The sequence below is a fragment of the Setaria italica genome, chromosome II, assembly GCF_000263155.2.
Source record: "Setaria italica strain Yugu1 chromosome II, Setaria_italica_v2.0, whole genome shotgun sequence".
Lineage (NCBI taxonomy): Eukaryota > Viridiplantae > Streptophyta > Magnoliopsida > Poales > Poaceae > Setaria > Setaria italica.
In genome coordinates, this window is record NC_028451.1 from 7178110 (window position 1) to 7191267 (window position 13158).

The 13158-nt window shown below is 47.8% G+C and overlaps 2 protein-coding genes and 1 non-coding gene across 3 annotated transcripts; 2 read left to right on the plus strand and 1 right to left on the minus strand.

The window, feature by feature from the left end:
* The first annotated feature begins 5765 nt into the window (after positions 1–5765).
* LOC101763444 (chloroplast stem-loop binding protein of 41 kDa a, chloroplastic) lies at positions 5766–7715 on the plus strand. Its single transcript, XM_004955750.4, has 6 exons — positions 5766–6194; positions 6278–6399; positions 6498–6600; positions 6695–6833; positions 6931–7208; positions 7304–7715. Exons 1-6 carry the CDS (start codon positions 5835–5837, stop codon positions 7493–7495), a joined length of 1194 nt encoding a protein of 397 aa, XP_004955807.1. The 5' UTR covers positions 5766–5834; the 3' UTR covers positions 7496–7715.
* A 4-nt stretch (positions 7716–7719) lies between these two features.
* On the plus strand, positions 7720–7807 carry TRNAM-CAU. Its single transcript is given in 2 exon segments — positions 7720–7757; positions 7772–7807. It is a non-coding gene; the product is annotated as a tRNA-Met (tRNA).
* A 730-nt stretch (positions 7808–8537) lies between these two features.
* On the minus strand, positions 8538–12592 carry LOC101763851 (nudix hydrolase 16, mitochondrial; the record flags this gene model as incomplete). Its single annotated transcript, XM_004955751.3, is given in 4 exon segments — positions 8538–9116; positions 10461–10544; positions 10880–10982; positions 12493–12592. Coding segments are annotated over 4 exon segments (516 nt in total). The 3' UTR covers positions 8538–8858.
* Positions 12593–13158: the final 566 nt, after the last annotated feature.

The window sequence follows — 13158 nt, forward strand, 5'->3', positions numbered from 1 at the left end:
GGACCCAAGCAAATGATGCAGCCAAACCAAAGTGGATCATGCCTCTGCTTCGAGACAAGTGCCAGCAGAGGATGTCACTGCACCGGACCAGAGCATTGTGGAACCTACCAGAAAAGAAAAGGGGTCGTTTCCTTTGTTTCTTCGGACGGAAGCAACTTGTCCACACTGACTCGTGCGTTCGGGGCCCAGCGACTCGTGGTCGTGAAAACTGAGGGGGTGTTTGGATACGAGATGCTAAACTTTAGCAGGGTCATATCGGATATTCGGATGCTAATTAGAAGGACTAAATATGAGCTAATTACAAAACTAATTGCACAGATGGAGTCTAATTCGCGCTTCACGCCGTGACGGTGGATAATCCATCATTAGCAAATAGTACTGTAGCACCACATTGTCAAATCATGGACTAATTAGGCTTAATAGATTCGTCTCGCGAATTAGACTCCATCTGTGCAATTAGTTTTATAATTAGACTATGTTTAATACTTCTAATTAGTATCCAAATATCTGATGTGACAGATGCTAAAGTTTAGCACGGTGTTTCCAAACATCCCCTAAGTATGGAAAAGAAGAGAGGAGAGAATTGTGCGGTGAGCTTAAAGTTAAAGATCCACCGTCACGGCGTGAAGGGGGTGAGACAAGCATCGCCATCCAAGATCATGGTGTGTTCCTGCTCTTCCAAAGTTTCTAGATCAGGATAGGTAGTAGTCCCGTGACGGAACATACGCTCTCAACCGTGGCGACTGCGCGAGGCAGGGCACACTACGCCCAAAACAATTGCAACGGCGGTCGAAACATTATTTGTACTGAGAAATTTGGACACCCGTCAGCATACTTGTGCCGGCGCACATGGCAAATTTGTGCTGGAATTGCGTTGGCGCCTCCTCGTATCACCCGCCACCACTAATTTTTGCATAGTAGTAATAAAAAGAAGTGTCGTCAGGTGTGGGAGGAGATATGTGCAAAGAGAGAAACAGAGAGCCAATTCGCTTCAGCTTATTCAGCCGGCTTATCAGCCAACAAACAGTGTTTTCCTCTCACAACAAATCAGCCGTTTCAACTTTTCAGCCGGCTTATAAGCTGAAGCGAACAGACCCAGATAAGGGGGAGGGAGAGGAAACGACGAGAGAGATGTGAGGAGGATGAGATAGAGACAGGAAGTAGATTAACAGTGAGCGCCGGACCTGGTGTTGGCTGTTGCGTATGCACGCCTCATTTTTTTTTTCCAATTCCGCGCGCTTCCTGGTGCTAATTTTCAGTCTGTGGAACCCACCGCGAAACTTTTCACTGATTTGTATCGGGGGTGGAGAGCTTCTGTGCTGGCAGGTTATCGTCAAAGCCCGCAAGCACAATTTTATTTACATTTTCTCCTTTTGGTTTCAAAATTTTTAAATACAGGTACTTTATTTCAAGATCTTTTGAAACTCCTACACAAGAATATATAAGTCGTCTTATCCATGTAAAAATTATATTAGATTATATTAGGATATATATGATAATTTTTTGGTAAGTTACTACAACCTAAAAGTTCGACTTGAGTTATATATAACGCTATAAGTAAAGTATACATCTGCGAATAATGTATACTCCAATTTTTAAAATATATTGAATTTTTAATGTCAAAGTGGTGCACTAATAAAATGACAGGTTTATAGAATTTTTTAATCATATTTAGATATTATTAGAATTAGAATTTGCTTCCATGATATGTTTAAATAGAAGTGATAATTATACCTGACATGCACGTGAACCTTTCATATACTCTCACAATTTGAGCTAAAATGGAACAGGTGCCCTTAACGTCATTTTTATGAAACAGTAATGCTATGCTTTAGGCGTCCGATGTATTAATAAAATCAGACACTACTTGACTGCACCTAATCCGATCCACATCTATCAGCAGCAGTAACAAATCGGACAAGCAAGGATAAAATAACATATGCTTATCCATTCCCCTCCTCCCACCCTTGCTTCCCTGTCCTTCGGAAACAAACCGGATTTCCGTGAGGAGAATCCGACTCCCTGTATCCTCATGATAATTCCTGGATCAGTAGCTATCACGTATAGAACTCATTTCAGCATAATATTACATCCATACAATGATAACAGTACAAAATTTTTGTTACATCCCAAAATATGAGAGTACGATCTGGTACATGCCCCTTGGGCTAAACGATACGAATAAAACCAATACGGTGGTAGCTGGCTTCTGGAAGCGCCTCCATCTTCATGATTATCTCCACAGGCATTCTTGAGCGTATCAATCAACCCTTAGTTGTACCAACCATCGTAGTTGTTGTCGAAGTCGGACTCGTATCCTGCAAACTCACGAGCTGCCCCCAAGGATTGGGACAGGTTCACGTCACCATCCGTATGCAAGCTTTAAGTGGCCTAATATATACTAGGGGTCGAAAAATAGGCAAGGATTTGGCTCGGGTTTCCTAAGCATCAGCAAGTATAAAGACATAAATCTCCATATCCATCATCCCAATCTCTCATCACATCGGGCACGCCTGCCTCGGCAGGGTCCCTATCACCAACGTCCTAACTTCATACTAGGATTGAGGCAAAGACTCCCTCTCTTCGCCTCTCAACAACTACAGCCGGATCCTAAAGGGAAAGGGAGCAACTTCCCTCTTCCCGACTGCAATTGCGGCTCACGACTCACAAGTAGCTCTAAGGGGCAGGTAGAGATATTCCAAAATAATGGAGAGATGTCATGACACAAGGTTGTCCATGACCGAGGACGTGGCTATACGTATAGTTTTAACTCTTAGAGTGTGTACACCTGGACCCATCTTGGAGTGAGCCCAAACGGTCCGTCGACCGAAGGAACGTCACCCTACCGAGCGAAGAACCTGGGAGTTATGATACCATCCTACAACTGGGCTCGAATGCGATCCCCCGCAGTGGACCACCCTGGAACTGTGAAGCACTCCCACCGGGGCCAATTGGGGGCAAAAGGTCAGCACCACTCCCCCTGCACTGATACTCCATCCTACGGTAGGTATGGTACCACACTTGCCAGTCTTGACCTGGGCCTAGACCCATAATTCGGAGAGTGGCATGCACATTTAATATATTCCCGTGAAGCATGGCGACCCACTAGGTTTCAGACGGGGCGAGCTCCTAACTCCCAAAAGCGACTCCACAGCGTGGTCCGTAACGGCACCCATAACAGGTATAACCCCCAAATCCTATGCTCCTCAACCATGTACTCGCAACAAGTACCAAACAGGGAACGTCCGAGAATGGATCCCAAGCCCCCAATCAAAAGATTGGGTTGTGTAAAGCTCACCCCCGTCAAGTATCCCAAACCTTCTCTTGCCGGTTTTAATCCCACGCACGCCAAGAATCCTAATCACAATATTCCATACACATGCAAGCATTGCACATAGAATATAAAAGTAGCATTGTAGTAGGTCGAACAAGGATTCAAGGCATAAAGTAGGCTATGCATGGTTTATCATCATCATGCGAAGAAATAAAGTGCTAGCATACTAGTTAGCAATGCCTAATGGGTATTCAAATCGAATGGGCGTGAACCTAAGTAGTCTTCCTCCTCGTAGTGGTCCTCGAACGGCTCCAGCTCCGGGATCAGCTCCGAGTCTTCGACAACTCCTAATTACGCAATTATCATAATTACCGGGGGTCTACTTGCAAAGAAAAATCTAAAAGAGATTCGTAGAAGACCCAAACAAGAACAAGGGCTAGTCTATCACATGCTTCATGGTTTTAGAAAAATTATGAAACTGGTTTCATAATTTTTGAAGTTAAGATGAATTAGTTATGAATTTTTGAAGTTGAAATCAATTTTTGGATTTTCAAGTAATTTGCGGAAATAAGAAAAATCACAGGTGTGACACGTGGCAGCACTAGAGCACGTGTCTTACTGACATCATCAGTGGACTCGGATGATGTCAGCGTTGACTCGATCAACAGTCAACGATCAAAGGTTGACCGGTCAACGAGTCCACGGGTCAGTGGATCCCACGTGCTGACATGGCACCCCGCTAGCTATAGGTTATCTACAAGTTAGCTTTAGGTTGGCTATAGGCTAGCTGTTAACATTAGGTGGCGCCTACGTGTTAGCTACGTGGCGGCTGACTCAACTGCCACGTGCGTTCTTTAGGCTGGCTCTAAGGTGGCTATAGGCTGGTGCTTAAGTCTACGTGGCTGCTTGCGTTGCGCTGACGTAGCTGCCTTCCGGTCGGTTGGCACGGTGGATCCTTTGCGGCCCTTGTGGCCACGTCAATGTGTGGCCCACGGTGTGGCTGCCTCCGGTTGGGGTTTTGGGCGCGCGCACAGAGTGTTCGGTGAAATGCCTCGAGGGTATTTTGTAGTGGCGGGTTAGCGGGCGACCGGCGGCGTTTGACGGTGGTGTGGTCCTTGGTAACATGGTGGCGGTTCTAGGAGGTAAAAAGGCTCAGCCTTTGGCTCGGTGCGGCGGCAGGGCGTGCTCGCGGGTCAAGGTTGGGCCTTGGCCGTAGTGAGCGACAGCAATGGAGCGGCGGTGGCGCGCGGAGCGCACTCGCAAGGGTCACCGGGCTAGCGGTTATGGCTTAGGCTTGCGCACGCACGTGGGCTCGAGGTCTAGCCCCGGCTGCGGCGTGGCGACGCGACTCACGGGTGTGCCGGCAGGCCAGCCCGTGGTGCACGGCGTCGCAGCCGAGCGACGACGCGGTGTAGCACTTGCAAAAGAGCTCATAGCACGATGGCCGGACAGAGCGTGGACAATGGCAGCACGGCGGCGCATGCGTGGGCAACGCTCGGGCACAGGGTCACGGCGTTCACCTGGTGGCTTGAAGGCGACGGCGGTGGTGCGGTGGTGAGGTGACGCGGTGGCGGGTTGAGGTCGTGTAGAGAGAGCGGGGCGCTAGTGGAGTCGTGGTACGGGCCCTGGCTTGGCGGAGTTCTGGGTGCATGGGCGGCTCCAGCGGGCGGCCTTCCTTCCCTGGTCCTTCTTCTTCTCCCCCGACACCTCCTCCTCCTCTCGAACTGACGGCGGACAGGGGAAATCCCCAAGGGCGGCTAGGGTAGGGAGCGGCCGACGCGGGGGTATTAGTAGGCGGCGGCTAGGGTTTGCGCGCGCGGGTGGACGGCAGTGATGCGGGGAGAGCGGCGTGGCGGCCATCGGCGTGCGCTAGCGCAAAAGCGTCGCCGAGGCCCGATGATCGTGCTCGCGGCACACGTCGCTATCGCGGCGTGCCGCGCACGTGAGGCCGGCGGAGGAAGAAAGGGGAATAGGTCCTCGAGTCGTTGACGGGCGGGGCCCGACTGGAAGTGGCCGTGGTAGGGAGGAGTTCGGAAGGTGGGCCGGTGGGTAGCGGGCTGGGCCGGTGGGTAGCACTTTAACTGGCACGCATACCATAGTTGCATCCTTTTCAGGATAGAGGGAGTATGTGCTATCCTCATAATTTACTCCCTAGTTATAGCATGATTTTTTATCTACTATAAAACTATCGATAAAACAAATTGATACTCGATATGACGCTATACGCTATGTTTCAAGTCAAGTAAGTATCCGAATGCAAATCCGAATTCGAACTATTCATTTTTGTATTCATATCGAATATGATTCGTATTCGTATCCGAATTCAAATTAAAATATGGTATATAGTGCTATTCAAATTCGATTCGATACTTATTTAATCCGAATATACGCGGGACCTCGCGACGTCGGGATGGTTCGCGCGTGCAGACGGGGTGGCTAATAATTAATGTAGCGCTAGCAGCTCCGAACTTTAAACCTTTTTGTGAAACTTTAAATCCCCCTAATCCTGCGTCCACCACTCATCACTCCGCTCTCTCATCTCTCCTCCTCCCGGCCACCAATGGCCCTCTCCGCCGCCGCCGGGGCCACCACGGCGACCGCGTTCGCGTCGGGTCGGCGCCTCTCGGTCTCCTCCCCGTGCCCCTCCGCGTCGGCGTCGCTGCCGTCCTTCCTCGCCGGCGCGTTCCCGTGTGCGGTCGCCGCGAGGCGGCGCGCGGCGCCGGCGGCCCGTGCGGCGGTCTCCGTGCGCGCGGAGGCCAAGAAGAGCGTGCTGATCGTGAACACCAACAGCGGCGGGCACGCCGTGATCGGTTTCTACTTCGCCAAGGAGCTGCTCGCCGCCGGGCACGCCGTCACTGTGCTCACCGTCGGGGACGAGGGCTCCGACAAGATGAAGAAGCCGCCCTTCTCCCGCTTCTCGGTATGCCCTGCTGCATTGGGCGCTGATGATTTGGGGGTTAATTTTGTACTTGATTTCTTGGTAATCGAGCTTTTGATGGGCAGGAACTGACGGGAGCTGGCGGGAAGACGGTGTGGGGTGACCCGGCGGACGTCGGCGCGGCCGTCAGCGGCGCGTCGTTCGACGTCGTGCTCGACAACAACGGCAAGGACCTCGACGCCGTCAAGTACGATACGTCTCGCTCGTCTTCTTTTCCGCTCCGGTGTTCACGATGCAGGCATGGCAGTGACACATCTCAATGGTGGTGACCGGTGATGGGCGCAGGCCGGTGGCGGACTGGGCGAAGGCGTCCGGCGTGGGGCAGTTCCTGTTCATCAGCAGCGCCGGCATCTACAAGCCGACCGACGAGCCGCCGCACGTCGAAGGGGTAATGCTTTGTGTCCCTCGTGACACATGAGCAGAGTCGATGTCACATCTTCTTCTTGTGGTTGACTGGCAACAATCAATGGCGACGCGCGCAGGACGCGGTGAAGGAGAGCGCGGGGCACGTGGGCGTGGAGAAGTACATCGCGGAGCAGTTCAGCAGCTGGGCGTCGTTCCGGCCGCAGTACATGATCGGCTCCGGCAACAACAAGGACTGCGAGGAGTGGTTCTTCGACAGTAAGAACTGGCGCATTTGCCTCTTCTGTTCTCTTCTCCGGCGACGACGAGTCGACGGTGACCTCCATCCTCAGCACCGGCATATGATGTGATGCAGGGATCGTGCGGGGCCGGCCGGTGCCGATCCCGGGCAACGGGATGCAGCTGACCAACATTGCGCACGTCCGGGACCTCTCCAGCATGCTGGCGCTCGCCGTCGAGAACCCCGGCGCGGCGGCCGGCAAGATCTTCAACTGCGTCTCCGACCGCGCCGTCACGCTCGACGGCATGGCGAGGCTGTGCGCGGCCGCGGCCGGCGCCGCCGTGGAGATCGTGCACTACGACCCCGCCGCCGTCGGCGTCGACGCCAAGAAGGCCTTCCCCTTCCGCAACATGGTATATATAGGGGAGCTGTGAATCCGAAGGATTTTTCCTTTTACCATTGGGAGACAAAAAATGCTCATGGCGTCGTTTGAATTCCAAATTGGCAGCATTTCTACGCGGAGCCCCGGGCGGCGAAGGAGGCGCTGGGGTGGGCGAGCACGACGAACCTGCCGGAGGACCTCAAGGAGCGGTACGCCGAGTACGCCGCCAGCGGCCGCGGCGACAAGGACATGGCCTTCGACCTCGACGACAAGATCCTCGGCGCCGTCGGGATTGTGCCGGCCAGCGCCACCGTGTAGGAGGAAGCAGGCAGTATCAAAAGACAAGTTTTGTGGATATATATACGCTAGCAGGTCCTCCTGGCACGTCGCCAAAGAGGCAAAGACGCTACATAAACACGAGAAACATTTTTTTTTTTGTTTTGTGCAATGAAAGAGAGAATATATACGACATGCATGATAATGATGCTTTCCTGTAAGTCTTGCTGTAAGTAATAGAAGACCGTGCAGTTTCGGACAACAACGGGGTGGTGGCGCAGTTGGCTAGCGCGTAGGTCTCATAGCTGAAAGCGAGTGATCCTGAGGTCGAGAGTTCGAGCCTCTCTCACCCCAGAGCGATGACAGAATTCTGTGCTCCCGTGATTGGTTGGGTCCATCACAGCCGTCTGATCTCACAGACGACAAGACGCACATCTGAGCTCTTCTTTTTTCTAAATTTTTTTTTCTTGGGTCGAAATTTACTAGCAGCTTTACTAGCACAATTCACAGCGTTCTCTTCCTTATTTGCTCAAATCTGAGCTCTTCTTTTTTATTCTTCTTCTTGGGTCAAAATTTCCAGAGATGAGTTTCCGTGTTGCCCAAAACCGATGGGTCACAATCAAAGTTTTGCATTGCTCTAACATCTTAATTTCATCTTGTGATCCCAAACCTTCTGAATTATCCACAAAAAAACATGAACTTTTGATACAACAAATCTGCTATTTTGAATGCTACAACAACAGGGCTAGTGCCACAAAGATACACACTGACCCAGTTCAGTGCAGACTGCAGAGCGATGACATGCTCAGTGCTCCTGTGATTGGTTGGGTCCATCATATCCGTCTGATTAGTGTACAGACGACTGAGCTCTTACACCATTTTTCTTTTCTTTTTTTTAAATAATAAAATTTCCAGCTCATAAACAAAATTAACACATCTTTTTTAATCAAAATTTAATAGAGACTTCTGAAAATAAACCCATCCCCTTTTTTTGATTTAATTTTACAGCTCAATCAATTCCGCATGCGCTTCCAGCAAAATACATCCGCACTCTGGGAGAGTACAGAAGAGCAATGCCCCCAGATCAAAGAAACAGATTGATCAACAAGACAATTCCTGACTTTCAATGTTGCAATTACAAACGCGCTTCCATATAAGGTGCAACACAACATTTGGTGTAAGACTTAAATAGCTGGTGACCGCGAGAATCAGCAACTTACAATTCCAACAATCCTCGGGTCGGCTGACGACACACACACTATAATGTGTCCTGAAATTGTGGGTGAACCAACAAACTACCGAGCATCAGGGAGCCCTCAGTTACGTCAGGTTATGGAAGTTTAACCCAAGCAAAGGTAAAAAGGGAAAAGGAAATAGCAGATGCCTCCTGATGCTTCAGGTGTCGTCATCTTTCGCTTCGGTCCACACAGCCACCACCGTTGCTCCAGTTCTCAAGCCAGGCAGAGAAGCCTGTCACAAGGGCTTCTTGCATCCATGGGTGACGACTCCGCTCTGCCGCCTCAGGTACCGTGAGCCAACTCCTCTGCCGGGTACTCTGTTCAGGCCAGGAGGCCAGCTCTTCCTTCACGTGCAGTGCAAAGACAGCAGCTCTGCACATACCTTCAGGTTGCTTGCTCTTGAAATCGTAGAAGCCCAACAGTTTCTTATGCACAGAACAAGTAGCACGATCAGAAAATGTGCTGGCAGGACATTCGGAAGCAAATAAGAGCTGTTTAGAAAGAACATAAAAATATGGCACAGTGTAAAAAGTCAAACAGAACAACTGAACAAAGTCCATTTATATATATGCAGACACAAAGTTTGCCTCGATTTGCTAGGATGCAGACATGTAAATGAACAAGGGTGGCCTTACAATTGCAAAATTTAAATCTTTAACCTGCTTGCATTTCTGCACAAAAGTTGGTAAATGCCAAATAAATGCATCCACTACATACTTTTATTTGATATTATTCATGTTTTATTAGATGCAGTGTGTTCTTGTATAAATACTTGCATTCTTTTATAGTACCAAACTATCAATAGCACCAAACATATGGAAGTAACGTAACCAGATGCAATTATGAGAAAAATAAATGCTGATATAGTAGAAGACCACAGGAGATGGTAGCAAGCATGGCTTAGGTCTGGATTATGTTAACTACAAAAGAATCCTACCTTAACCCATCAGTTAACTCCCATAATTTATGGTTACAGAAGTGCAATAACAATACTACCTCTAGCCAAATTAGATATCATTCTACAATGCATGCAGCAAAACTTTAAATCCTTTATCACTGCTATACATCAAAGTATTCGGATTTCACACATCAAAATGATAATATAATCATTCAAAGGTACATATTTATCACTATAACTTTATTATTTTAGTGTCATAGACAACAAAGGATCAGACAAGAGTATATACACTAATAAGCTAAACTATGGATGATGGGGACAAACTATCCTTTTAGACAAATGGCACAGTTCTTAACATCAAATGGTCCTAGTTTTATGAAGTGTCAAATTACCAACTAAAAAACAAGTGGATGCTAGCATCATCAAATGGGAGAGGAGTCTACCAAAGTGGACAAATAGTTCCAGCTGTCCATAAAAAATTCATAGAGAACTCCTAAGGCTTGATAGAGATTGACGCTTAACAATTAGCATGTTAGTGCTCTAGTGTCAATAAAATTTTGTACTATGAAGAAAGTTCCAACGAATTCATAGCACCAGGCTGAAAGTTAAGACACCAGAATAATCTCAAATTTCCAGACTAAGTCCAAAGTTCTAGATTCCAGATAAGGGTAAGACATAGAGTACATGGACATCTACAAATCTGGTAACTCCAAAAAGTGTCTCGTGCATGTATTGCCATAAAACAGAATATGCCATATATCATAAAAAACACAGTTTGCCATTTATGCCTTAGAAGAGGACGGGAATTTTTCCAGGATACAATTAATATTTCATGTTTAGCACGAAAGTTTATGATAAGACTATATCTCACCACTAAATCTCCTCGAACTCCAGCTTCTTCGATAGCTTCTCGTGCAGCTGCCTCTTCCACAGTTTCATCATTCTCCCATCCTCCCTGCAGCAATAAAATATACCACCAAAAAGGCACTATAATGATAATGCATCGGAGAACTCTTTGCTTTATATAATATATGTGACAAATAAGTAAATCTAAGTGACTGCTCCTTGGCCCCTGTTTTCTTAGTATCCAGTTAATCACATTAATATCTACCTTATACAAGCCATAGCACACAATGGACTTAGTAGCAGTTAATACATCGATGTGGACATGACACGAGAAAAAAAAACAGATTTATTTTCGTAAACTAATCACAGAAAAAATACTCATATTTCCATACATCATACAATGACAATTATGTGAACCTCTGCGAAGTTTATATTTCACAGTACCTTTGGAAATAGAAGACCTGGTCCACTCTGGGAGTTGATCATGAGAACTTCAACAAGTTTCTTTTGTTCATCTTTAATGTCTCTATATCTGAATGGTATGCACCTACATATACAAGGAAGAAGTATGAGCCAAATAAAACACATTGCCACATTCACACTCTTAAAAGTAACTGGGCCTACAACCACAAGACTTGAGATTACAGAGAGACGCAAATATAATAAACTTTAAAATATGGATAAAATCCCTGAGGTGTATTCTTGGTGCAGTGTAATCATTGGTAGATGCTTTCTATATGCTGTAGAGATGCTGCCATTGATTACTTAATAGCAGGAGAAACTAGAAAGTTAAGACATCTGTTTACATGCTCAGTAGACTGCATATTTTTGTATCAAAGAGTAAAATGAGAAAAAAATTTAGTACAAGCAGAATTAACTAACTGATGTTTTTCCAGTTAGGTTGTTGACATCGAACTAATGCTGCAAATGATTTACACTCTAAATTTAAGCCATTTGAAAGACATAAAAGTATGAAACGATGAATGTCCATATCACCAACAGGAAGCACTTATGTAGTAAACACCAGTGACATTTTTACCACACCACAGATGGCCAACAAGCAGTGAAGCAACAAGAAGAAATATCAGCTATTCTACTAGTTTCTTGTGTATTCTGTTGTTGATATAAGTAATTGTACTCACAGGATCAAGAATAACCTGCACGTTACAGGGACCTTTTCTATGGTCTCACCTTGCACACCTATCTATGCCTTATAATCCAGAAAACGTACCTATATCTTTTGCTACTATTTCTGAAAAAGCGTGAACTTCCTTCGCAAAATTTACAGCAGAAAGAGATCGATTCTGCACAGACCTCTAACAAAGCCCACCAAGCAGGCCTCTAACATATAAGAATGAGCTTATGCCATAGCTTAAAGCTCAACTGACCGAACCTTGAACAAGCATCCCCAAGTCGGAACATCTGCTTATGCTAAGCCAATGAACACACCAGCCTCTTCTCCACAACCCATAATTGGCCCACAATCTTTGTTGATCTAGTACCAAACCAAAATTCATGGCAGATTCCTTTCTTGACGGGCATAATTTTGAACCAAACAGAGATACACCAACCCGCTTCCCCTGTCAACTACACTCACACTACCTTGTGATGAGATCACAACCGGAGAAGAGCAAAACGGTAAGCGGGCAGTAAATGGGTCGACAACGCCAGGTGCCAAGAAAGTAATGCGATGACACGCACAAGACCTACTGTTCATTGATTAAGGAAAACCTAGTATTATTAATCAACCAGAGAGGCCGACCCTACTCCCCAACAGTAGCAGCAATACAACAATGGGTAATCGCAGCCCAACAAGACCACATGCATCCAATCCAATCTACTCTAACCAAGAACCCATCCAAGCATAGCTAGCCTTATAGCTGCCCAACCAAGCAAGTACAGATTGTGAACCAACCCAATCAGATCGAATCGAATCGAATCGAAGGCAGAGAAATGATTCACTTCTTTGGTGGTGGGGATGCCAGAAGGTAGAGGTAGGAGAGTGGGTAGTGGGTGGGGGAGGGGGAGGCGGAGGGGGGCTCCCCCTGCGGACGCACCCGGCCACAAGGCGACGGCCGTCCTCGTAGCGCTGCAGGTGCCGGCCCGTGCGGGCCACCAGATCGCACATGCCCGCCTCCCCTTCTTCCTCCTCCGATCCCGCCGCGGCGGGGCTCAGGCTGCCCCCGAGCAGGCCCCCCGCTGGTTCGAGTCTTCTCTCCTCTCGCGCCAGGAGGGACGGCGGCGCGCAGCAATGCGGCGGGGCCGTCTGGCCGTGGGTGGCGGATTAGCGTGCGCCTCGCTGCGCCGTGGGGCTCGTTGGCTGACATCATATATGTGTCATGAGGCAGTGAGGCTGGTGCGCTGTCCTGTCCATGCCAATTTTCCTGTTCATGCTTGTTTTCAGCATCTTGATGAACGACTTCTTCATTTTCATCATACCCATTACCAGATGCATTGCATTTTAATAGTGTACTGTTGTCAGCTACCTCATCTGTCGGATATTCAGATGCACAAAAGCACCAGGGCCCCAAGCAGATGACACTTATGCGGTGCTCTCCAGCTCTTAAGTGGGTGTTCATCTTATTCATTTCTCAAAAATATATAATCCATTAATTTTTCTTCTTACGTATTTATTAAAAAAATGGCCGGCATGCGATGGCTTTGAGGGAGAGCGAAGACATGCTTCTGCTCCTACGCTTGGCCATTACGATAAGGGCACAATT

What these genes read in the sequence shown, in the direction of transcription:
- LOC101763444 (XM_004955750.4), top strand. Translation starts at nt 5,835, where the DNA reads ATGGCCCTCTCCGCCGCCGCCGGGGCCACCACGGCGACCGCGTTCGCG. An exon ending in CGCCCTTCTCCCGCTTCTCG is followed by an intron (nt 6,195 to 6,277) that starts GTATGCCCTGCT and finishes TTTGATGGGCAG; the next exon opens with GAACTGACGGGAGCTGGCGG. An exon ending in AGCCGCCGCACGTCGAAGGG is followed by an intron (nt 6,601 to 6,694) that starts GTAATGCTTTGT and finishes CGACGCGCGCAG; the next exon opens with GACGCGGTGAAGGAGAGCGC.